We start from the raw sequence: 27012 nt of genomic DNA on the forward strand, positions 1-27012 counted from the left end.
AAACTTAAAAAAAAAAATAAAGAACAAAGCAAATTCACCTTCATTTAATGACTACTATATGTGAAGCATGTAAGTACTTCCAGACTACAAAATCTTCATGCTCAGCCTGTAAAGCAGGTGTCTCCCAAGTTAGATAAGGAAACAGAGACTAAGAGAGGGCAAGTATCTGCCCACTTTCATGCAGCTAGTGAGTAGGGTTTAAATCCAGGTATTCTGGACTCTATAGTCTATGTTTTTAACCAATGATACTGCCTCTTGGATAATTCCACTTTCAAATGATCAAAGAAAGTATGTTATGTTATATGTCAGCCACAGCATGGCTTAATTTAGCAGATCAATTTAAATAGCAGAAACCGTAAGAAGAGCGAAACTAGAAAGATACGTTACAAGCAAATTGAGATAAAGGCAGGATGGAGAGATTCGCTGAGGTCAAAGACACTGCTTCGAAAAACTGCCATCTCCCCAAGCCCAGAGAAGTAGGGATGGACAGTCAGGAGACAGCCCTCACCACCCTCTCACCAAGTGGGAGATGCGCATGAAAAAAAACAGAAGAACAACCCTTACCCCTACCCTGCATCATTATTTTACATCTGTAGCAAACACAATCTCTTCTTGCCTAGCATTATGATTCAAAGACCTGAAAACTCACATTATACAAAATACAAAAACCGTGTTCATTATTCAGTAGAGCAGAAATGTCTCAATCCTACCTCTTTCTCGTGCATTCGGAAGAGTAGAGGATCATCATGGAGGCTGCTGGATTTTCTCAGGCTAAATTTGGGGGTCATCTGTTGAATGAGTAAGAGTTATTCAATACTTTCTCAGGCCTGGCTTATCCTTAACCCAAAAGGAAACTCTAAATTGCCTGAAGTTCATGCCAAGATAATACCAACGTTGGAGAAAAAAGCGATTTATTCACTCCCAAGTGATAGGATTAATAAGACTCTCATGCTTCATAATGTGGACCAGTGTTCTTTTCTGTAAATGACTTAATGGTTACTTTATTTAGAAATATCTGTACAGGGGCTCCTGGGTGGCTCGCTCGGTTGAGTGTCTGACTTTGGCTCAGGTAACGATCTCACGGCTCGTGGGTTTGAGCCCCGCATCCGGCTCTGTGCTGACAGCTCAGAGCCTGGAACCTACTTCTGACTCTGTGTCTCCCTCTCTCTCCGCCCCTCCCCTGCTCACACTCTGTTTCTTTCTCTCAAAAATAAATAAAATAAATAAACAAACATTAAAATCAATAAACATTAAAAACAAGTCTTCCATAGGAAAAGTCCAGTGGAATTCTCACCTACCAGAGCAACTGGGATAGGCTTCTGTCTCAGGTACCGAGGATTTTCTATCTGAAAATTTAAGACAGAAATTAATAATTCTATTATTAACAGTATTTTTTGGTTTTATCATTTGGTAAAACACAGAATTGAACTGTGATGCGGAACATTTTCTGTACGTCTTAATACTGAGTTTGTGTTTTAGGATGGGTAACCCATAATATATTTTCAGTAGCCCACTAACAAATAACATATAAAACATAAACTCGTTTGCAGACAGAAATGCACCTTCGTGACCCTCGCACAGCCTCACTGCCCAGTCTCATCCCCACTACTCCTCACGTCGTGTTTTATCCGCCCAGGATCCTGGCTGACTTACATTACTGAAATATGGCAGTTCTCTTGGGCCTCTCTACCTCTAGGCACTACTCCGTCACCTTATGAATATCCTCCCGTTCATCTTTCAAGTCAATCTAATCACTACACACCCGGGCAAGTCCAGTACCTGAATCCTTACATTTACCTCCAGGATAGCAACCAGAACAGAGAACTCCTTTGGGACCCCTCCCATATCCACCTTCCAGGTTCATCTATCCCCCAATATACCCTCTATTCCAAGGACACCAAACATTTGTTTTACCTTTCAAAGCACTACCTTCTCTCCCAAATCTGAGTCTTCGCAAACTATGAAATCATTCTCTTGCAGTTAACTTACTTGAGATGCTTCCCCAGGAAATTTATTTAAGTTGCCACTACTCCAACAGTACCCTTTTATAATCAAACATCTATCTTCTGTTAAAAGAGTGTGAAGTCTGAACACAGGCTGTAACAGTCACAACCCATCTATCCCAGCATCTACCACAGGGCCTGACAGGTAGTGGGTGCCCAACAAATACGCATTAAGAAGAAAGAAAGGAAGGCAGGAAGGAGGGAAGGAGGGAAGGAAGGGACAAACAGTACCTGATCCCGCCCTCTTACCAAGCTCCTAAAGTATCCCATGTGTCTCTCATAGCTCTTATATTACATTCTAAGTGTTTATTACCAGCATGTCTCCACATCTGTCTTTCTGCATGGTGAGTGCTAGGATAATGGCTTCTCAATTTCGTATTCTTGGTACCTAGCACAATACCTAACGTGTAGCAGGCTTTCAAGGAAATATTTATTGGGTGAATATATACTATATGATAAAACAGAAACACTGATTGTTATCCCAACAATTCCATTCACAAATGAAACGATAATTAAAAACTCTGTCAAATATATATTATCAGAATCTTCTCCTCCAAAACCTCACTGTGTTTTCCAAAGGCTCCTCAAATGAGTTATTATAGTTAATAATCATGGAAGATAATCTATACCCAGGTGGATACTAAAGGAAAGGGTGAATAAAGGATCAATTAATTAAAGAATACAGAGGCAAGGAAATTAAAAATAAAAGTTACATTTAAAAAACATAAAAACATCTACACCAACAGGATCTGAAGAATAACTATATTTTAGCACCTAGATAAGGAGTAATCTACAAAATAATTTTTCACCCGGAAGGCTGATACCTATGAAGTAATGGCAACTGTCTGAATTTAAATTTCTCTCCACATCCTCCAAAAGTCCATACAGATCAACGAAGAGAGCACATAAAAACACCCACCACTCATGCCTACACCCTAACAAGGAGAGATCACGAAAACCCTCGATTCACATGTAATTGACCAAAGAAAGATCACAGATCAGCAGAATCAGATCCTAAACCAAGCCAGAGTGACAGCATGGAACAAAAAGGAAGGGCCTCAGGATCCTAGTGGTGTCGGAATTTAGACGTCAGCAAATACCGACCTGCAGAAGGAGAGTGGCCTACCTTCCGTGGGTTGTACAGAACACCTGACAGATGGGAGCGCTAGAGACCGGAGCATCAAAAGAAGGGTATAAAACAGCAATAGCACTACTACGAATTCATCCAAAGGATACAGGAGTGCTGATTCATAGGGGCACGTGTACCCCAATATTTATAGCAGCGCTTTCAACAATAGCCAAATTATGGAAAGAGCCTCAATGTCCATCAACTGATGAATGGATAAAGAAGTTGTGGTTTATATATACAACGGAATACTACTTGGCGATGAAAAAGAATGAAATCTTGCCATTTGCAACAATGTGGATGGAACTGAAGGGTATTAAGCTAAGTGAAATAAGTCAGTCAGAGAAAGACAAATAGCTTATGTTCTCATTCATACGTGGAACTTGAGAAACTTAACAGCAGACCATGGGTAAGGGAAGGGGGAAAAAATAGTTACAAACAGAGAGGGAGGGAGGCAAGCCATAAGAGACACTTAAATACAGAGAACTGAGGGTTGATGGCCGGGGAGAAGGAGGGAGGAAATGGGTGATGGGCATTCAGGAGGGCACTTGTTGAGACGAGCACTGGGTGTTATATGCAAGCGATGAATCAAGGGAATCTACCCCCAAAACCAAGAGCACATGGTATGCACTGTATGTTGGCCAATTTGACAATAAATTATAATGAATGAATGAATGAATAGATGAATAAATAAATAAATAAATAAATAAATAAATAAATAGTGTAAAAAGTGAACGTGTCAAGAGCCAGAAAGGAACCACTTGTGCAGTAGAGAGAGGCCCCTTGGAAGGAAGCCTGTCCATGATGAAGGGAAAGAAAGGAGCTAAAGAAAAAGGACCCTCCAGAAACAAGACAAAATCAAAGAAACAGAAGATGACAGGCCAAAATGACAACACAGAAGGCACCTCTGATTAAAGAAACTGATCTTCAGTGGAGTAGAAGGCCTTCCCAAACTAAGAAAGCAAGCTACCCAAACCACCACCCCCCCCCCCCATATAACCCCGGCTACTGCTCATTCAAAACAATCTAACATCAACAATTATAAACAAAAACAAAAACAAAGAATCCAATATCCATAAAAACTTTCCACAAAAAACAGAAAATCAAAATCAAAACCTGTCCATAGTAGGAATTACTTTTTTTTAAAGCCATGAAACAGAAGTCAACAGTAACACGGCCTCCTTTGGCCTCCGCTTGTCTCCAGCACTGGCGATCACTAGGTTCTCTGTGCCACCCGCTTGAGGTGGGTAGGCCATCCTCCCACAGGTCAACATTCGATGGTATCTATGTCCCGCCCCCAAGATAATACGTAGTCAAGTATAACTTCTGAGTAATCTCAGGACGTTCCTAAAGAACACTGCAAATAAAGGCAGAAAACAGAAAGATAGGAAACAGGAGTCGACCAAATAAGAGTTTGGCCAAGTTGCGAGATGCCAAATTGATAGGTAACGGTCAGCTGCACTTCTGCAAATTAGCAAAAATCACCTAGGAAAAGAAAATGATTTTCCAGGGCTAACATTTGTAATCACAAAACAATATGTAATTGCTAAAAGTAAATCTAAGAAAATATACATAAGCCCTTTACAGAGAAAACAATTAAGTTTTTTTGAAAAGCGCTAATAATGAAATAAATAGCAAAACGATGCTTTTAGATAGTCTCAATAGTGTAAAAATGGCAATTCTCCTTGACTTGATCTAGTGACTAAATTTATCCAATCCAAAAATCTCAAGAAGACTTTTGTAAAACTTAATAAGCTCATTATAAAATGTATATAAATAAATAAACAAGAGCCTGAAGAAAAAAATCAAGATGGGGTGACTTACAAAGATATTGTAAAACTGTAGTGATGACAATAAGTCAACGAAACCAACCAGAAAGTACTAGAAATTCAAATAAATATGAGAATGTGATTCACGAAATATCTAGAATTGCAAATTATTGAAAAATTAAAGATGTGTTTAATAAGTGGGAAAAAATGAGGGGCGCCTGGGTGGCTCAGTCGGTTGAGCATCTGAGTTCAGCTCAGGTCATGATCTCACAGTTCATGGATTCGAGCCCCACGTCGGGCTCTGTGCTGACAGCTCAGAACCTGGAGCCTACTTCAGGTTCTGTATCTCCCTCTCCTCTGCCCCTTCCCCACTCATGCTCTGTCTCACTCTGTCTCAAAAATAAATAAAACATTAAAAAAATGAAAAAAAAAGGTGGGAAAAAATGAGATCAGATTCCTTCCTTGCACCATATATAATAAATTCCCAAACGGATTAAATACTTATAATTAAAAGCAGAAGTATAAAAACTTGCAGAAGACAACATAAAAGAATGACTTTGTGACCTCAAAGTAGAAAACTTTCTTAAGCAAGAAACAAGAAAAAAAAAGCATACACAAAAAAGAAATCAATAAAGTTGACTACTTGAAGTAAGAACTTCTCTCCAGAAAAGAGATCATAAATAAAACGAGAAGATAATGAATAAAAGATCACAAATAAAATGAAAAGATAAGTCATAAACTGGGAGATGTTTGCACAAATGATCTGTCTCCAAAATGTGTAAAGAAGGTCTTTATAAGTTAATAAAAGAAAGAACAATACAGTTTTTTTAATGGGAAAAACTTGAGACACATTTTACTGATGAAGAAATCTGAATGACTAATACACACATGAATATATACTCAATCTTTTTAGAAATACGAAAAATGTAAAGTAATACCACAGCGAGAGGGTATTTTCTGCCACCAGATTGGTACACATTAAAAATTTGCCAATAAAAGTGTTCCAGATGGAGGACCACTGGTGGGTGTATGAATTAGCACACTTTACTCTGGGAAACATTTAGTTAGTAGGGACAATAATAAAACCCACTTAAATATTACACCAGAGAAAGAGGCACATTCTTTAGTAAATAACACTGTACTATATATAAACACAGCTTTTTGAAAAACAGAGGCAGCAAATTTCCAGCAGGCAGCAAAGTGCACTCAATAAATATTTATTGTCTGAAGGTATATATATGAATAGTAAGTAACCGTTCTCTATTTTTGGAATGGAGAAAAACCAGCCCAGAAAGTAAGTTCTTCAAGGACACACCCAAATCTGCAAATATATAAAACCCTAATTCATGAAGCAGAATTAAATATAAGGGGGAAAATAAAGGAAGGGGAAAACAGAATTCTCAAAGATGCTCAAGCTCTAATTAAGCTTCAAATTTAAAACCAAAAGCCAACAAAGCCATCTGTGACTTATTTTTACACAGCTCTACATTTACAAGCAGCGTACAAAATATTGGTTTAGCTAATTACAATGTAGCCTCTCAGCGATGCAGAAGTAACTCCTATCTCATTCTCTTCATCTTTAAAAGCCATTAAATACAGAAGTTAAGGACTCATTCTGTTACCATAAATTTCCTTTCTCAAGTTGACCAAAAAAGAAAGAGTATATTGTGATGTTTAAAAGCAACAATGAACACCGTAAACGAGAATAAATCTTCTTTCTGTAATTGTTACTCATTTACAATCCGTGGAGTTTGTCTCATACCCACTTTCAATACGTAATGAGAATTATCCATAGTAAAGCATGTTCTTGAGTCTATTTGGGGGAAATAAGCAATCTATTTTCTGATTTTATAACAGCAGCCAGATGTGCTTTGAAGTTCAATGTTCCCACTTTGTAATCCACCAGTAAATGGACTTGAAGCAATCTGTAAACAGTCTTAACATTTACTTTTTTCATGCTCTTTTAGAAAATTTCTTGTTCTCTCACAATACCTCAAAAAAGAAGACCACAACAAAGAATGTCCAAAATGGAAGATAAAAAGGATTTATGTGAAACATTAAAGTCTAACGAAATATTATACAGAAAACAATGCCAAAAAAAATTAAGTTCCAATAGCAGGAATGAATCACATGACCAAACACTTCTGGCTTAAAGAGCAAAGAGAATCATGGTAATAAAATATGTCATCATTTAAACTAGACACAAATACAGATATCTGAATGCTTTCTAATGAAAACTGGCTTTTGACATTTTGTTCTGGTTAGTTTTTTAGCTGATTTGTTTGGTTACAAAGGGTTCTGTCCGTCTATTTCTTTGGATTATTCAGGATTTTGACCAAACTGATCAAATACCCCTCATAGACTAATGTGGATCAGTTAGAGATGTTCTATGATTCCAGAAAAATAGAAAGACATTTTATATGATATTTTAGCTGCCTTAAAGGAAAGGACATTCTCAAGCAATCTATTACTAACAACACAACTAAATGTTTTTAAGTCGTGGCATCAGTTAGAACTGCCAAAACCCGCTCGGTAGTTTTAAATAAATTCGGTCCTCAATGTCAAATCAATTGTGCTCCAAAATAATTTTCTAAGGCAACATTTTAGAACTTGAAAAACATTTATCCACAGAAACAATACTACAAATGAAGGCTCATTCGCTGGTCTACTCACATTTCAACATTTAGTGAGTACAAACTAGATACAGAGAGAAAGGCACAGTCCATCGGCACAAGGAAAAGCAAGTAAGCCAAAGGAACAGAACAGAAATAGACACGTACCGTCACCTGATTTATGGGACAAATAACACTGCGGTACAGCAGGAAGAGTCTTTTCAATAAATAGGAGTGCCATCTTGATACACACAAGGGACAAAACAAATCTTAACTCCCTATCTTATAACAGATACCGAAATCACCTCCAGATGGTATGTAATCCAAAGAGAAAAAGTCACATAATAGAGCCGCTGGGAGAAAACAAAGAAGAACATCTTCGGAACCTTAGGACAGTCAAAGATCTTAAACAGGACACAAAACAGCACTAACCGCATGGTGAGAAAATGAGAAAGTGAACTGCGTTAAAATTTAAAATTTCTGTTCAGCCAAGACACCAGTAAGAGATTGAAGGAAAGCAACAAAGTAGAAGGAAATATTTACAATACTTAGTCGAAAAGGACTCTTATCCAGAACAGAAACAAGGCCCTCAGGTTATCAGTATGAAAAAGGCAAACGACCCAACGGAAAAACTGGCAAAGCCGTAGGCAGGCACTTCACTCCGAGAGGCTATCTAGACTGTCAATGACATAAAAAAGGTCACCTAACTGGATGAGTCACCGGGAAAATATATATGAGAACACCCCACGGTGCAGTGTCACTAACCACTCTCAAGAACGGCTGAACTTTAAGTTAAACAAACAAACAAAACCAAAACCGGACTGTCAATACCACGATGGAAGAGAAGGTAGATTAATGGGAACGGGCACATCGCTAATGAGGGTGCAAATTGGCACAGTCACTTCAGAGAGACGTCTGGCAGCACCCACTGCACCAAGTGGCTTTTGGCTACACCACGAGTCACCCCAAACCTGCAAAGCTTCGCGCTACAGCCATTTTAGTTAGCTCGCAGTTCTGTGGTCAGCAACGTGCTCGTTGCTGGAACAGCTCGTCTCAAGTGGACTTACTCTTGTGTCTCCCACACCAGCTGCCCCCGAGCCTGATTAGGACGGTTCCCAACAGGCCAGTGAGGAGAACAGCCAGGCTCCCCACATTCCTCACAGGGAGAGTAAAGGCACATCCCACCCGCTAACGGCTCACAGGTGTCCCCAAGCTCTCAACAGGGAGGTTCACCCCTCCCTGATGGGCCCTGGCCTCCAGGTGGGTCTGCGTGCCTCTGGGGTGCTGTCCACCCGCTGGAGCCACCCGTGGGATCCGACGCTCACGCCTGCTGACCTCGCCCAGCTCCCACTGCCTGTCCTGAGAACTATCCCTGCACTAAGCCCACATCCCTCCCAGATCCTGCTCCGGGGCTAGGAAGCAAAGAAGAGTCCTCACTGTTCCTTCGCTCCTGGTGGGAGTGAGGCTGTGCGGTCAGCATGTGGACGCAGGATGGGAGTGAGCGGGTGACTGGTAACCAGGATGGAAGGCCCAGAAAAGTCCTCCTCCCAGCCCCCCACCAGGCCCTCAGAAAAAGAAAAAAGAGGAAAGTTTACATAAAGATAGTCAAGCAGGAAATATATGTATCAAGTATATTGACAGAGTGAGAAAGTTTCCCCAAAACTAAAGGTTACAAAGTTTAAAGAGTAAGAAAAAGATACAGGAGGAAAATTAAGTTGCTAGTTGAGTAAGTGAATCTCTACTTACATTACGTATTCCTAAAAAAAAAAAATACTAACACGCTCCTGGGGAAAGAAAGAATATACTTGAGGAAAAAGCGTATTTTTAACAAAAACTAGAAAATTCAAATTCTAGAACCTCTAATGCATCTGAATGAAGGTGTCTGAAAGTCATGTCGGCAATATAAAAAAATGTACCCTCAGCATAGAAAACTAAAATTAACTACCATTAACTGATCACTCACAGGAAGAAAGAGAAAAAAAATCCATCACGCATTCTAATACAAAACTAAAATCAAAGCAAAATCTAAGCTCTTTAATACACTGGATTCGTAAATTATTCTACTGTGATCAAAAGATAGAGTTCTGCCTGATTAATGTATATACGTTATAAATATATAAAAATGCAAGACTTTCATATTTTACACTGTTAGCGCCTTCTTTGAACAATAAAAGTGTGAAAGAGAACCCAGGCAGACCTAGTTTTAAGGCATCACCTCAAAATATTTTAGATGTTTTATTTTAACTTTACTATACGAATGAAAAACTCAATCCTCTGAACAGTTACATAATCGGGCAAAGTTCTCCGTGGGCTAAGCAACGCACATCAGAAGTGCCAAATGGCTGAGGGCAAAGGCAAGTTTAAAAGGCTAGCCCAGAATTTTACTCTTCACTCTGACACCGCTTTCTGGCAAATATCAAAAAAAGAACTTTCTGGGGGATTTTCTGTGCTCTTCTCGCACACCGGTAACGCTAGGACTTCCCTCCAGTGGCAACTTCTCCTCCACCTTCAAACACAACAATGTTTTCCTTTGGACTTACTATTCCCCTCTTGTTATTAACTTTCTCTCTCTCATCTCTTTCACTAATAGGCTCCCTAAATGGCTACGAGATTCACGTTGCTTTAAATTCTCATCTATTCCCTACCTTCTTCTAATCGTGTCCCTTGCAGTAACCAGCTGTCCTCATTCCGTCCCCTGAAAGCCCGGCTGTCCAGCCTCTGGGTGGGGCCAACACCTCAAACAGCATAACCATAAATAAGATTCCAGCCCTCGAGTCTCCTGAAACTCCAGACCTTGACCTCCCCAATTGGTCTGACCATCTCTTCCAACTCCACCCGTCTAAAGTGAAACTTGTAACCCCTAAAATGGATTCCCCCATCTGACAGTTAACTGACAGGAAGCCAATGTTCCCATTTTCTAGAAGCAAACCTTTAGGTGCCCTTCTGGTCAGCTCGCCAATCAGTCACGCAGTGTCCTTTCCCCCCACGAAATGGCTTTTCTTTCAACCCTCTCCGTCTCCACAGAAATCACACGAGTGTGGAGTTCACCACAAACACCAAAAAGATGATGGTTCCCCTTCTCCGCTTCTACCCACATCCAATATAACCTCCAAAATGCCACCAAGTCGATTTCCCTAAAGCATTCCTTTCATTAAAGACCATTATTAGTAGGAAGGGTTTTAGGTCTTTTAAAATAATAATCTCTACTGTCAGTGAAGAAGTAAGAAATAGACAATCCTATATCCTGCTGGCTGGAGAAGAAACTGGTATATACCTTCTGGAAGGCTATGTACCAAGATGGGATGTAACCTAAGAAAGTACCAAATGTGTACACAAAGATCTGTAGGGAACTGTACTGCAGCATTACTTACATCAGCCACAGCCTGGGAGCAACCAAAATGTCCAGGATGTTTCAACAAGTTATGGAATGCCCACCCAAAAGACAAATTAGTGCTATCATTAATATTCATATATTTATAGAACGGTTATAAACTTCTATCAAACTCAAAACAGCACATCACAGAGGCACCTGGATGGCTTAGTCAGTTAAGCATACGGCTCTTGATTTTGGCTCAGGCCATGATCTCAGAGTCTGGAGATTGAGTCCCGTGTCAGGCTATGTGCTGACAGCACAGAGCCTGCATGGGATTTACTCTCTCTCTCTCTCTCTCTCTCTCTCTCTCTCCCTCAGCCCCTTCCCCTGCACGCATGCTCTTGCTCTCTCTCTAAAAATTAAAATTAAAATTAAAAAATTTAAAAAAAATTAAAAACAGCACATAGTAAAATAGTATTTATAATATAACCCCAATTTTGTTTAAATTTTAATTGTATAAATGCACACGGAAAAAAAAAAAAAGGAGAGGAGGATATCTAAAACAAAATGGTAACCCATCTCTCAGTGTTAAGATTTTCAAATATATTTTAGTCCTCTGATTTCCTATACTTTGCAAATTTTCAAATTAGAAATTATCTTACTAACCACAAACCGTGATAAAGATTGTTCTAAGCCCCTTTTCATTTCCTCAAAGCATTTCAACAGCGTCATGGAAAGTGGAATGTGGAAGGAATAAATAAACCTGCAGGGCTCACTACTGCCTACAATGTAAAGGCGAAACTGCTCAGTTTGGCCTTCAAACTCCGATACAATCCAGCCTGATTGACACTGGCCCCAACCCCCTGCCTAAGTCCCCAAGATCCAGTCATGGGCATTCACTCACAGCACCACACGTGTCTCCAGGCCTGCCTCTTTCCAGTTCCCCACCTCCACACCCACCCAGATGCGTTCATGTCCCTCTCAGTCTTTGCACCTGACAACTGGTGCCCGTGACGGCGGCTCATCAGGAAATCTCCGGATATTTTTAACCCAAATGACCTTGCTTCTCCAAGTCCTCCCTCCCCTTGCCTCCAATTCAATACTCTACTCTCTAACTCATGTTAGTATTTTACCAGATACTATCTTAAACAATTATTGAACTATGTATGTGTATATCTCCTACACCCTCGACAAGACAGCTTGTTGAGGGCAGGGACTATGTTTCTCTGGAATGTTATCTGTCTTTCCTGTTCTCTAGATCCTTCTCCCACAGTACCACCTCACATCTCAATGGCTGACATCCAATAATATTCACCAAATAGAATTAGTTCAGATGTTCTCCAAGTACAACAGGATTCTGCTACATCGATGTACATACATAAACCAAGTACTTTTTTTTTTACCCCAAGATTCCAACTATTAAGGCGAGCTTCGATGTCGCTGTCATCCAAAGAAAGAGCAGATCTTTGGGGATGAACTTCCTGAAAGACAAAAGAGAAGAGAGAAGAAGGGGTAGAGGGAAGAAGGAAGAAATAAAAAGGAAAAGGAAGGAGGGAGAGAAGGGGGGAGGGAGAGAGGAAGAGAGGGAGAGAGGCAGGGAGGAAGGGAGGGGGGAAGAAAACAGAAGAGACAGAAAACAGGACAAAATATACGTCATTCAGAGTAACGAGAGTTTCGTGTGCTTTTCTGGTAGTACCGTATTGCCCTCAGAGGGAAGGTTTATGTCATAGCTGAGGCAAAGTTCTCAATTCTAAGTAATGACTGTTTACTATAGCTGCTTAGGGCTGCGAGGTGCCTTCACAATATATTCATACAGTAACTAGATTTCAAAAAAAAAAAAAAAACACATCAAAAGAATATTTTAAAAATTAATCCAGATTCTTCTCTTTAAGTTCTTTTACAAAAAGTTTTAATTGTGGTATACCACAGTAGCTTTAAAGGGCGGGGGGGGGGGGGAACACTTGAAAAGATGAATTATTTACAATCCTTAAAATTAGTTAACAGGGAATTTTGTGTTGATGTCCAAGAAGCTCTTTGTTCTTAAATTAATTCCCATTCATACACTGAATATAAAGAGAAATAAGCTTTGGATTCACAGCATGAGAACACAATTATGGCGAAATTCTACTTTTTTTAAAAATTAAAATTGCATGATTTTTTTCCCTCTCATATAACTTATTACACATTTATCAAAGCAGATTAAAACTATAATTAACTGAGGACAGCCTAAAATCTGTGCCCAGAAATGGACAATAATCTGGGAGCCCTAGAAACTTAGAAAGGTAAATCTATTTAAAATAATAATGTATACATTACAGTACAGCCAAAAAATGCATTCTGAAGTTAAATTTGTTGGCACAGCATTTCCATATTTTTAGAACACCTCATTACTAATAAATAAACCTATTTACCTATGATCATTTAAATTATCTGAAGTGATGAAAAATATACTAAAATGTTCTCCATATTTTATTGTCTCCAAATTTCTAATGAACAAAATGTTGAATTTATTTTATATACTATATTTAAACTCATTATTGTTTCAATTGTTGGCCCCCCGTTTCTCGCATGTTTTTCTCTGTGAACAAAAATGTCTTCAGAAGGACATAAAACACCTACCTGCCTTGTTTTATTGTGAATAAATGTAACGGTTCATAATAAACCCACAGATATTTAAAATGTGCTGCCCTGAAAGTATTCCCCAAAGTTCCAAACTATCACTGGAGAAAATGCAGTGAGTTAGGTTTAGAGCACAGCCACGCATCACACATGATCTCCTTGTTAAAAGTCATGTAACTCGGGGCGCCTGGGTGGCGCAGTCGGTTAAGCGTCCGACTTCAGCCAGGTCACGATCTCGCGGTCCGTGAGTTCGAGCCCCGCGTCAGGCTCTGGGCTGATGGCTCGGAGCCTGGAGCCTGTTTCCGATTCTGTGTCTCCCTCTCTCTCTGCCCCTCCCCCGTTCATGCTCTGTCTCTCTCTGTCCCAAAAATAAATAAAAAATGTTGAAAAAAAAAAAAATTAAAAAAAAAAAAAAAAGTCATGTAACTCAAGACAAGCCAGAGTTACAAGAAAGGCCATAGTAAGCAGGCAAGAAAGGCCTATGGCAAGAAAGGCCATAGTAAGCGGGCAAAATTCTTCTCTTTAGGAAGCTAACTGGAATGCTCATTGCACTTTATTCAAACCAAAACCCTGTTAAGCAGTTAGATGTAAGAGGCGTTCACATTTCAGAATATAAACAGTTCACCTTCAGCAGAAAGGCAGTATCCCCCACTAAACTACAAATTAATCCCAGTTTCTTAACTCTGACCACTGGGTGGTCTCTCTCTCTCTCACTCTCTCTCTCTCTCTCTCTCTCTCACGCACACACTGAGTAAAAGGGAAAAGCAAAAAAAAAAAAAAAACAAACTAAAAAAATGAAGTCTTCCAAAGTTATTCTCCAATGCACAAAAGCAACAATACACTGATTCACATGATGTCTCAGAATCATCGAGAAACCACAAGGAGCACTGTGGACTTTACCAAACACACCATTTTCTTTGATATCAGGGTGTTCACCAAAACCTTCAGACTTCATTCACTGTTTTAAAGTAATTGTTGGAACTTTGACAAACATGAAACTAAAAATTTGTAGAGTTATTTTAAAGTAACAAACAAACAAACAAAAGTAGAATCTGATCTTACACAACTCTTTGGGGTAATATTTTGTCCATCTTCTCTGGAGGTTGGACTCACAGAATGTGATCTTGTTTGGAGCTTCGCAGTATATTGGTTCCTACTAATAGACCAAAATAATAACAATCAGAATGGGGGGAATACAGAGGACAAAGGGGACATTTAAATCTGGGATTACCAATTTTTTTCTTTTGGAAATAAGATGATTGTTTATATTTAACAATGATACTTCCATGGCAGAGAAAAAAGAGATGCAAATAACGGCCATTTATTATTTCTCACATTTTATTTTTATTTAGATTTACGTATAAATAAAACATCACCTAAATGCCACGTGCCTGCTCACAAACAAATGCTATTTTTAAGTGGGACTACAATAAACTAAATGTATTTAAATCTTTTCTCCTTCCTCCCCCTCTTCCAAGTATAGAATAAGAAAAAAAAAAAAAATGAAGCATATACTCTCAAGAGGATAATCATTTTAAAAGGTTTGTAAGTTTTATTGGATTCATGCTGCACATCGAGATGAAGGCTTAAAATATATAAAATGAAAAAATTCTCATGTAGCTGAAAATTTGGATTAATTTGAAACTATGTCAGAACCTACAGATAAATCAGTCTTAAATTTAAAATACACCATGTTAATTCAGGTAAAATGTTATAAGTACAGTACAAATAGGAAAATAGTTTAAGCTTCCAAACGAATTTCAACAAAAAGACTTTCCTCCAATGTAAAATATAGTATAAAATATTATACTCAATATTCTACTTTAGCCTGGAGTCTCTCATATATTTTTATTCAAGCTACTTCAATGAAAGTTTCATTATTAGGAATATCTATCCTCTGAACGGCTCCTTCAAGATACATGAAATGGAAACTAACCATTAAAGAATGAATTAAAGTCACTAACTTTTAACCACAAGCCCTATCAGGATTCCCTTCACAAATATTGGTCCATTTTAGCTATATTCCCAAAGACAGAATTATAATTAAAAAAGACAAGATGACAATGAATGTGTTTTTTGGTAGTAACAACGAAAGAATAACGTTCCGTAGACAAGTCACTAAGTAATGTCAAATGTCTGAAAAAGCGGTTTTAAAGAGAGCTATTAATTTTTTATACCCCTACTCAATATCCAAACACTTAAAAACTAATGAGAAAAACAGATAAAGCAATAGGCTGAGAATAATTTCATTAGCCCATGTGCTTTAGCTGACATAAACATTTAAAACTCAGGATGTGGGAAGAGGCAACCTGATACATCATACTAAGCAGTGGCCTGTTCTTCTTTAAGAATAGATTAAACAATCATAAAAAGAGCTATACTTAAAAATTGAAAACTGCTTAAATATTAAAAGAAATTCTCATAGAAAATATTAATAAAAAAAGAGGATGGAACCATTTATCTATTTATTACACGGGGTGCATACATAAAACAACATATCCTTTCAGTTCACTTGTAGCTGCCCTCTGTACCAATTTACCCTTTTTCCCTTCACAATAAATTTTCAAAATAAGTTACTAGACCCCTGTCCTAACCTGACATACACTTGTCAATCAACTACAATCTGACTTCCACTCAACCTAAAAGTGCTGGACACTATCAACGATCTCCTAGTTGCTCAAGCAAATGAACTATCTGTCCTTACCCTAGTTGATCTCACTAAACATTAGGAACAGTGTTTTCAGGATGTCACATCTACTGGCTCCCTAGAACCATTCTTCCCTGATTTTCATTTGATCCTTCAGAAATCTCCTTTATAATAACCTTCAGTAGCCTTTCCTTCCCTGCCTACCCCATGCGTCTCAGAGTTCTGTGTCAAACCTTATTTATTTTCCCTTTTACATGCATTCCTTCTGGACAATCCAAACTGCTAATAACACTGCTATTAGCTTTTCAAATAACAAGGAGCTTGGATTACCAAGTCTGTATCTCCAGCCCAAATTGCTCTTTCTCAGCCTCAAACCCTATTACAAGTACAAATTGTACTTGAATTGTACTTGAATTGTAAGCCCTACTTACAATTCAACGTGTCCAAAACTAAATTCGTTATATTGTCCCTAAAACATGCTCCAGTGCAGGCCAAGGAAAGCAGAGGCGTTGCTGAAGCCAGCTTCTGGTCAAGGCAGCTGAGACGACTAAAGAAGGAGGCCATATCATTGCTAAGATCTGGCAGGCACAAGAGACACAGGGCCTCAGGCACAGAAGTTTCGTTTCTTGCCACTGAGACTGTCTCCTACTGGAAACACCACTAACTGAAACTCAAAGTAGATAGAAAGCTCGAATTCACAGTGACGGGGCTGGAGGTCAGGGTGACAGTGGAACAGAGGGTAGGGGACAAAGCTCAGCCCTGTAAGCCTCTTTAGGAAGAATAGCAGTAGATGTCTACCATGCAGACTAGCTCGTAGACAGCCTACAGTTGGGACCTGGGACATGATTACAGGAGCTCATGCTTATGCTTCTTGCGCCACTTAGAAGAGAACTGTGGCTTGATCAATTTCAGGGTGCTGAAACCAACACAGAAAGAAAAGCTTCAGCACTTTAGTAAGACCCAGGCATGCCCATGCCTCTTTACTCCGTGGAAGGAGTAAAACTGTAGGAAAAATACATTCTTCCCTTTCACTTTTTCCTAAAGCTGTAGTATTTCGACAAGAACCCAGAACCACTCTCTCAGCATAATGCGTGATTCCAAATACTAGAGAAACAAAGACTTGTCTCCTTAAAGATAAAGAGATAAGACACAAGATACGTAAGGTTTACACCTAAAGGAAGGCCAATCAAATGTCTTCCTGCAAAACTTATTATGTATATGTAAAGGGAAACTTCTAAATGTAATTTTTTTTAAGTAGGCTTCATACCCTGCATGGAGCCCCATTCTGCACTTGAACTCACAACTCTGAGATCAAGACCTGGGCTGAGATCAAGAGTCGGATGCTCAACTGACTGAGCCACCCAGGTGCCCCTAAATGTAATTTTAATTTGTGTTTCCAATGTCATTCAAGTGGATATTTCAGATGTAAAAAGGAAATGAACAATCTGTGGTCATAAAAATGTGCTTACAAATAAAAAACATGATTACCAAATTTTAAAATCATAATGGAAGAGACTAACACATTAAATATAGTATAAAATCAAATCAGCGAATTATAAAATTAGTTCAAGAAATATTCAGATAACACGAAGGAAAACATAAAGGGATGATTACAATAAGTGAAAATGCAAGAGATAAGGTAAATAGACTCATAATCTCTGACATCGAAATAATAGGAATTCCAGAAGGAGTAAATAAAACGGAAACTCAGGAAATAGTTATTAAAAGAAATAGTAGGGACAGTGCCAGTCAAGACTACATCAAATAGCCTAAAAGAAGAACTTCCAATATCACTTTTAGATAGAACAAAAATGTGATGCCATGAAAAGGATGAAAACTGAAGGTCTGCCAGGCTCTGGTTCCAGAAACAACTAGACTCTGGAGAAGGAGAAAGCAATCAAAGTTCCCCTAAGTAGAAGAAGAAAGTCAAACCTGCCAGGGGCGCCTGGGTGGCTCAGTCGGTTGAGCGTCTGACTTCAGCTCAGGTCATGATCTCGCGGTCTGTGAGTTCGAGCCCCGCGTCCAGCTCTGTGCTGACAGCTCAGAGCCTGGAGCCTGCTTCAGATTCTGTGTCTCCCTCTCTCTCTGCCCCTCCCCTGCTCATGCTCTGTCTCTTTCTCTCTCTCTCTAAACATTAAAAAAAAAAAAAAAGATAATTCAGAGGGAAAAGCCAAGAGCCCCAGGAAAAGAGCGAAGAGCCACAAAGAACACTCCCGGGGAAGGAGCATTAAACCCTAATCAAGATACAGGCAATAAATGCCTGGCTAGATTTCAGAACTGCCATAGAATTGCCATCACTCCTCTCATTCCGGGTCTCTGAATGGGAATTCTCCAGGCCCTCTATCACCACCGTGGGTTGGCTGTATGGCTGGCAGGGAAACAGAACTTCACTCTTTTCGTCCACAGGTGTTTAGATTGGAAGAAGCCGCACCAAGGAAGCCTCAGCTACACCTGCATGTGATTTTTATTACGTGCGTTGAGGTACAATTTATGGACAATAAAACTGGATCCACTTAAAACGTAGAGTTTGAGGACTTTTGACAAATACCTGTATAACCACCACAACAAAGGCACAGATTCCCATCACACCCAAAAGTTCTCTCGAGCTCCTTTGTTAATCGATCTATTCCCTCCTGCAAACCCAGACAACCTCCATTTAGTAGAATCTCATGTATACGGACTCAAACAGTATGTACATTTTTATGTCTGGCTTCTCTCACTGAGGAAAATGTTTTTCAGATTCAGCCATATTGTTACATGTATTCAAAGTTCATTTTCGTTTATTGATTAGTGGTATTCCATTATATGAACGAACCATAATTTGTGTATCTATTCATGTGCTGATGGACATCTAGATGGTCTCCACATTTCAGATACTATGAATAAAGCTGCTATGAACACTCTAGTTCAAGTGTTTATGTGGAATAAGTTTTCATTTCTCTTGACTGAACATCTAGGAATAGAACTGTGGGGTCATATGGTATGGTATCTTAAACTTCCTAAGAAACTTTCTAAGATCCGGATCCCTGATCCAGAATGCCGCTGACCATCTTTTCAAGTATATACATTAGCCACTCATATACCTTCTTTTGTCTGTAAAATCTTTTGCACAGTGGTTGGGTTGTCCACTTTTCCTCGAATTCTAAGAGTTCTTCACATATTCTAGACACAAGTTCTGTGTCAGATTATTTGTATTTAGAATATTTTCTCTCATTTTGTGCCTTGCCAGGTGAGTTTCCAAATGGTGTTTTTCAAAGAAAGAAAGTTTCAATTTTGATAGTCCAGTTTATAACTTATTTCTTCATTGTTTGCGTCTTTTTATATCCTATTTTAGAAATCTTTGCCTACTCCTAGGTCACAATGATTTTTGGTTTTTTCTAAAAGTTCTCTAGTGTTTAGCACTTTCATTTAAGTCTAAAACCCATTTGATTTTTCTCCCATGTGGATATGCAGTTGTTCCCCCCATAATTTGATTTAATTCCTTTCTTCGTTTAATTCCATTGTCATCTTTGTGGAAAATCAATGGATTTTCAATCGGTATGTGCAGATGTATTTCTAGAACTGGTTCAAATTCTAGAATATGTTCTAAACTCTGGCTTTATCCATCCCTTCCCAACACTGCTATCTTTATTACTGTAGCTTTAATTCTAAAAATTAGGAACGTTAAGTCCTCTTTTTTTTCTTTCTTTATAATTGCTTTGGTTTCTCATGATTAACTTAAATCAAGCAGAGGAAGTTCCCCTCCATTCCTAATTCGCTGAGGGTTTTTATCATGGTTGGTTTTCGCATTTTTGTTAAATGCTTTTTCTGCATCTACTGAGATGATGACATGATTTTTCCTTCTTAAAATACATAGATTTCCAAGTGCCAAAACCCCTCATGTTCCTGGGATTAAACCTCATACATTCATGATATAATATCCTTTTTATCCTTTTTCTGGATACAACTTGCTAATTCAGAGTGTTTAAATCTATGTTCATGAGGGAATACTGGTATGCAGTTTTAGGTTCTTATGATGTCTTTGTCTTCTTTTGGAAACAAAGTGATACTGACTTAACAAAATCAGTTGGGAAGCATTCCCTCTTTCTATTTCCTGAAAAAATTTCATGCAGGATGATATTTCTTCCATAAAAGCCTGATAAAATTCACCAACGAAGCCATCTGGGCCTGGAGATTTCTTTGTGGGAAGGTAGTTAATTATGAATTAAGTTTCCTTGGTAGATAATAGGGCGACTCAAATTTCCCATTTCTTCTTGAGTCAGTATTAGTTTTGTGTCTTTCAGGGAATGTGTCTACTTCATTCAAGTTTTCAGTGGTAGAAGGTGGTTTATATTATTCTCATTATATTCTTAATGTGTACAGGATCCATATGGAGTCTCCTTTTCATTCCTGATACTGTTATTTTGTGTTTTCTCTTAATCTTTTTTATTTTTAATTGTGGCAAAATACATGTAACATAAAATTTACTGTCCCAACCAAATTTTTTTTTTTTTTTTTTTTTTGAGAGAGAGGCAGAGCAGGGGAGGGGCAGAGAGAGAGAAAGAAAGAATCCCAAGCAGGCTCTGCACTCAGTGCAGAACCCAAGTGGGGCTCGATGCCACGTCCCTGAGATCATATCCCGAGCCGAAATCAAGAGCTGGACAAGAGCCCAGCCAACTGGGCCACCCAGCCACCCCAGGGGTCTTAATAATTTTTAAGCATACAGTTCAGTAGCATTAAGTCCACTCACATTGTTGTGCACCCATCACTACCATCCATCTCTATAACGTTTTCATCTTCCCAAACTGAAACTCTATACTCACTAAACAATACCCCATTCCCCTCTCCCTGTAGCCATTAGCAAACACCATTTTACTTTCTGCCTCTACGAATCAGACAACTTTAGGTACCTCGCAAAAGTGCGAACATACAGTATTTGTCTTTTTTGTCACTAGCTTATTTCCCTTAGCATATCTTCAAGTTTCATCCGTGTTGTAACATGTCAGAATTTCCTTCCTTTTTAAGGCTCATTCATATTCCACTGTATGTATATACCACAGTTTGTTTCCATCCATCCACTGATGAACACTTGGAATTCTTCCACCTTTTGGCTAGTGCAAATAAGGATACCATGAACATGTCAAGTCCTGTTTTCAATTCTTTTGTATAAATACCCAGAAGAGGAATTGGTAGATCAGATGGTAACTATTTCTAGTTTATTTGAGGAGCTGCCATACTATTTTCCACAGTAGTTACCCCATTTTGCATTCCCACCAAGAGTGCTCAAGGGTCCCAATTTCTCCACATCCTTGCTAACATTTAATTTGTTTGTTTATAGTAGCCATACTAATAGGTGTGAGGTGGTATCTCATTATGGTTTGTTGGAGAGAGAGACAGAGAGAGAGAGAGAGAGAGAGAGAGAGAGAGAGAGAGAGAGAGAGAGAATCACAAGCAGACTCCACACTCAGAGCAGAGTCCGACACAGGGATTGATCCCATGACCATGAGGTTATGACCTAGTCAAAGAAATCAAGAGTCAGACACTCAACCAACTGAGCCACCCAGGTGCCCCTCTCATTATGGTTTTGATTTGCATTTCCAAAATGATTATTATGATTATTGACGTTGAGCATCTTTTCATGTGTTTACTGGCCATTTGTACATCTTCTTTGGAGAAACGTCTATTCAAGTTTTTTTGCCCATTTTTTGACCAAGTTGTTATTTCATTGTTGTCATTGAGTTGTAGAAGTTTCTTACATATTCTGAATATTAACTGTTTTTCAGATGTATGATCTGCAAATACTTTCTCCCACTGCATAGGTTGTCTCGTCATTCTTTTGACTGCATCCTTTGATAGACACAAATTTTCCATTTTGATATAACTCAATTCATCATCTTTTTTCTTTTGTTGTCTGTGCTTTTGGTGTCATATCCAGTAAATCATGGTCAAATCCACTGTCATGAAGCTTTTCCCCTATATTTTCAACTAAGAGCTTTATAGTTGTAGCTCTTATGTTTTAGGTCTTTGATCCATTTTGAGTTAATTTTTATATATAGTGTAAGGTAAAAGTCCAACTTCATTCTTTTGCATGTGTTTTGCATCCAGTTTCCCCAGCACAATTTGTTGAAAAAAAAATTGTCCTTTTCCTATTGAGTGGTCTTGGCACCTTGTCAAAAAATAATTTGATCATATATGTAAGAGTTTGTTTCTGGGGTCTCTGTTCTACTCAATTATTCTATATATGTCTGTCTTTATGCCAATACCACACTATTTTGATTACTGTGGCTTTGCAATAAATTTTGAAATTAGGAAGTATGAGTATTCCAGTTTTGTTCTTCTTTTCCAAGACTGTTTTGGCCATTCATTGTCACTTGAGATTCCATACGAATTTTACAATGTATTTTTGTATTTCTGAAAACAAACACAAACAAACAGAAAAACATGCCACTGGAATCTTGATAGGTACTACATGGGATCCATTTATCACTTTGAGTAGTATTGACCATATCTTAACATGTTAAGTCTTCCATGAACACTAGAATGTGTTTCCATTTACTAGTGTCTTCTTTAATTTTGTAGTTTTTCAGTGTACAAGGCTTTTGCCTCCTTGATTAAGTTTATTCCTAAGTATTTTATGCTTTTTGATGCTATTGTAAATGGAATTATTTTCTTAATTTGTCAGATTGTTTACTGTCAGGATATAAAAAATGAAACTGATTTTTGTGTGTTGGTTTTTTATCCTGATGCTTTGTTGAATTTATTAGTTCTAACAGTTTTGTATGGAATACATACATATTCTATGTATATTTTATGTACATATTCTATGTATAAGATCATGTCATCTGTGAACAGAGATGATTTTACTTCTTCCTTTCCGATTTGGATGCCTTTTATTTCTTTTTCTTGCCTAATCACTCTGGCGATTAGAAAGTCTTTGTCTTTCTCCATTAAGTATGATGTTAGTGATCAGTTTTTTATATACGGCCTATTATTTTGAAATAGCTTCCTTCTATTCCTAGTTTATTATTTTTATCATGAAAGGGTATTAAATTTTGTCAGATGCTTTTTCTGCATCATTTGAGATGATCATGTGGCTTTTTCAATCATTCTGTTAATGCAGTGTACTATACTGACTGAGTTTCATATGTTGAATTCTCATTGCATTCCAGGAATATCCCACTTGGTCATGGTGTATAATCTTTTTAATGTGCTGCTGAATTCTGTTTGCTAGTTGTTGTTTCTTTTCTTTGCTGGTTTTGTTTTGTTGGGGTTGTTTTTTTTTTTTGTTTTTGAAGATTTTTACATAAATATTCATCAGGGAAACTGGTCAGTAGTTTTCCAGTAGTGTCTTTGTCTGGCTTTGGTATCAGGGTAATGCTGACCTCATGCGATGAATTTGAAAGTGCTTCCTCTTTTTCAATTTTTGGAAGAGTCTGAGGAGGATTGGTGTTAAATATTCTTTGGATGCTCAGTAGAATTCACCCATGAAGCCATCTGGTCCTAGGCTTTTCTTTGTTGGGAGCTTTTTGAATATTCCTTTAATAACCTTACCAGTTACAGGTCTTTTCAGATTTTATTTCTTCATGATTCAGTCTCGGTAGACTGTTTCTAGTAATTTGTCCATTTCATCTGGTTTATCCAATTTGTCGGCATACATCTACTCATCATACCTATAATCCTCTTTATTTCTGTAAAATCAGTTGTAATACTCCCCCCTTTCTTTTCTGATTTCAGTTGAGTCTTCTTTCTTTTTAAGCAATTCAGCTAAAGGTTTTTCAATTTTGTTGATTTTTTTCTGAATAAAACAACTCTTGGTTTCATTTTTTTCTAATATTTTTTCATTCTCCATTTTGTTTATTTCTGCTCTAGTTTTTATTATTTCCTTTCTTCTGCTATCTTTGGAGTTTGTTCTTCTTTTTCTAGTTCCTTAAGATGTAAACTTAGGTTGTCCATGTGAGATCTTTATTCTTTTTTAATGCAAGCTTTTACAACCTTAAGTCTCCCTCTTACACTGCTTTCACGGAATCTCCTAAGTTTTGGTACATTGTGTTTTCATACCTCCACACCTCTCCCCACAAGTTTATGTTGCTGATACTGCATACCCATTAACGTATATTTATAATTATTTTACACATATTTCTTTCTACTCCTATAAAAAATAAAAATGGAATTATATATATAGATTTTTTTACTGTTTATTTATTTTTGACAGAGAGAGAGACAGAGCATGAGCGGGGGAGGGGCAGAGAGAGAGGGAGACACAGAATCCAAAGCAGGCTCCAGGCTCTGAGCTGTCAGCACAGCTGACGTGCGTCTCAAACTCACAGACTGCGAGACCGTGACCTGAGCTGCAGTCGGACGCTCAAAAGACCGAGCCACCCAGGCGCCCCTAAAAATGGAATTATAAACCGAAAGGAAAATTCTACAGGTTTTTATATTTGTCCATATATTTCTTTTTATTTGATAAGTCTGACCAGAATTTATCAATTTTATTTAGTTTTCAAAAAAATCAATACTTGATTCATTGATTTTTCTCTACTATTCTCTGTTCCATTGATTTCCACTCATCTATTTTATTTCCTTCATTCCACTTACATTGGGTCCACTTAGCTCTTACTCTTCCAGCTTCAAAAGGGGGAAGCTATGATCACTGATTTCAGATATCTCTTCTTTTCTGATATAAGCATTAAAAACTCTAAATCTCCCTTTAAGCACTGCCTTGGCTGCACTTCATAAAGTTTTATGTATTGTATTTTCCTTATCATTTGTTTGAAAATATTTTCTAAACTCCCTTGTGATTTCTCTCCTCACCAATGGGTATAATTGATTTTTGGAGGGCACCTGACTGGCTCAGTTGTCGGAGAGACTCTTGATCTTGGGGTTATGAATTCAAACCCCACATTGGGTGTGGAGATTACTTAAAAATAAAATCTTAAATGGGGCACCTGGGTGGCTCAGTCAGTTAAGTGTCCAACTCTTGATTTCCGTCCAGGTCATGATCTCATAGTTTGTGAATTTGAACCCTGCATCATGCTCTGCGCTGACAGTGCGGAGCCTGCTTAGAATTCTCTCTCACTCTCTCTCTGCCCCTACCACCAGTGGGCACTCCCTCTCCTCAAAATACACTTCTTTTAAAAAGCAAAAAGAAAGCACTAATAATAAAATAAGATATTTTCTAGAATGATTTTTTTTTAACTTATAAATATTTTAGGGCTTTCCTGGATACACAGTACCATTACTGTTCATTTCTCATTAAATTCAAATGAGGTCAGACTATATATTGTGCAACTTTCATCTTTGGTGACCAACTGAGATTTCTTTTATGACCAGACATGACCTATCGGATGAACATTCCATGCACACTTAAAGAATGTGTAATCTGTACTTGTTGGGTGGGGTGTTTTATAGACGTCAATGAGGTTGAGATGGGTCAGTGCACTGTTCACGTCTTCTACATCCTCACTGAATTTTCTGCTCCATCAGTTCCTAAGAAAGGTGTTAAAATCTGCAACGTGTGTGGATTTGTCTATTTCTTCCTTTGGCTGTTATTTATTGACTCGCATATTTCTGAAGCTTTATCATTTGCTACATACACATTTATAACTGTTATGTCATACTTATGAACTTATTCTTGTATCAGTACAAAATAATTATATTTGTCTCTAATAATTCTCTTTGGCTTAAGGTTTCTTATGCTTCTGTTTTCATTTTATATCTCTTTACATTCCACAACTCTTTCAATTTACTTGTCTTTGTATTGTAAAGTATGTCTCTTATAGATAACATACAACGTGGTTCTTGCTTTTTAAATCCAATCTAGTATTCACTGCCTTTGGACCGGACTGTTGAGTCCAATTACATTTAATGTAATTATTGACATGGCTCTACTTGGTCTGCCATTTTGCTATTTGTTTTATATTTGTCCCATCTTCTGTTTCTCTGTTCTTCCTTCCCTACCTACTTTTATGTTGACTATATTACTGTATTCCATTTTAATCTCTTTAGTTATATTTCTTCCTGGTTATATGTCTATTATATTTTTAGTACTTGTTCTAGGTGTGTGGTAGGCAACATCTAATATGGTTCCCAATGACCCCCATCTCCTGGCATTCATGCCCTTGTATAAACCCTTTTCTCTGAGTATCCACTGAATCTAGTGATTTACTTTCAATAACCTGAATATAACACAAGTGATAGGCCATCACTTCCAAGATTAGCTTACAAAAAAGACCCTGGTTTCCATCTTGCTTCTTTTCTTCAATGCAAGCCAGCTGCCATCTTTCATGCTGCTCATTGGAGAAGTCTGAACAGCAAGAAACTTAAAGAAGCCTCTGAATGAGAGCCCTAAGACTGATGCCCCCAAACACCCCACAAATACTTTGACTGCAGCTTTACAAGAGAACCTGAGCCACAAATCCCAGCTAAGCCATGCCTACAAGATAATAAATTTTGTTGTTTTTAAGTTGCTAACACTCAGAACAATTTGTTATGCAGCAATAGATAACTAATACAGACTTTGGTACCTAGGAACGAGGTACCGCCTAAAAAGTGGAAGTGTCTTTTGAACCAGGTAGTCATCAGAGGCTGGAAGGACTTTGATTTGTATACTAAAAAAAAGACAAAATTGACCGGAAGAGGCTGTTAGTAGAAATCTGGACTTGAGGACTCAAGTGAGATTTGCCAGTGAGAACTCAAGAGGAAGTGAGAGACATGTTACTGAAAAACAGGAGAGGGATCCTTTTATGCAGTGGCCACACTATCACCTTAAGTAACATGTAAAACAGAAGACGTGCTTAATAAGTTGGATGAGTGATATAGTGACGGAGATTTCCAAGCAAAGTATTTCTTGCTGCTTAGAGTAAAATGCAACAGAAGAGTAATAAATTAAACTAAGTGGAGGACACCTAAGAAAAAAGAACGAGAACTTCATGATTTTAAAAATTC

General features: G+C 38.1%; 1 protein-coding gene across 15 annotated transcripts in view; it reads right to left on the bottom strand.

Moving 5' to 3' along the window:
- Nucleotides 1–27012, bottom strand: part of CEP112 (centrosomal protein 112) — a 413866-nt gene that overhangs the window by 358048 nt on the left and 28806 nt on the right. For 12 of the 15 annotated variants that reach the window (XR_009254960.1, XR_009254962.1, XR_009254957.1 and 9 more), the window contains 4 exons: nt 14505–14598; nt 12227–12304; nt 1299–1346; nt 711–788 (listed from right to left, as the gene is read on the bottom strand). Coding sequence is in view for 5 of the 15 variants with exons in the window: in XM_058703641.1 (XP_058559624.1) it covers nt 711–788; nt 1299–1346; nt 12227–12304; nt 14505–14598 (298 nt within the window). In the remaining 10 variants the exon portion in view is untranslated. The remainder of the gene's footprint in view (nt 1–710; nt 789–1298; nt 1347–12226; nt 12305–14504; nt 14599–27012) is intronic. The other 3 variants (XR_009254956.1, XM_058703639.1, XR_009254958.1) reach the window with 2 other exon arrangements.

Source organism: Neofelis nebulosa, chromosome 16 (genome assembly GCF_028018385.1).
Source record: "Neofelis nebulosa isolate mNeoNeb1 chromosome 16, mNeoNeb1.pri, whole genome shotgun sequence".
Classification (NCBI taxonomy): domain Eukaryota; kingdom Metazoa; phylum Chordata; class Mammalia; order Carnivora; family Felidae; genus Neofelis; species Neofelis nebulosa.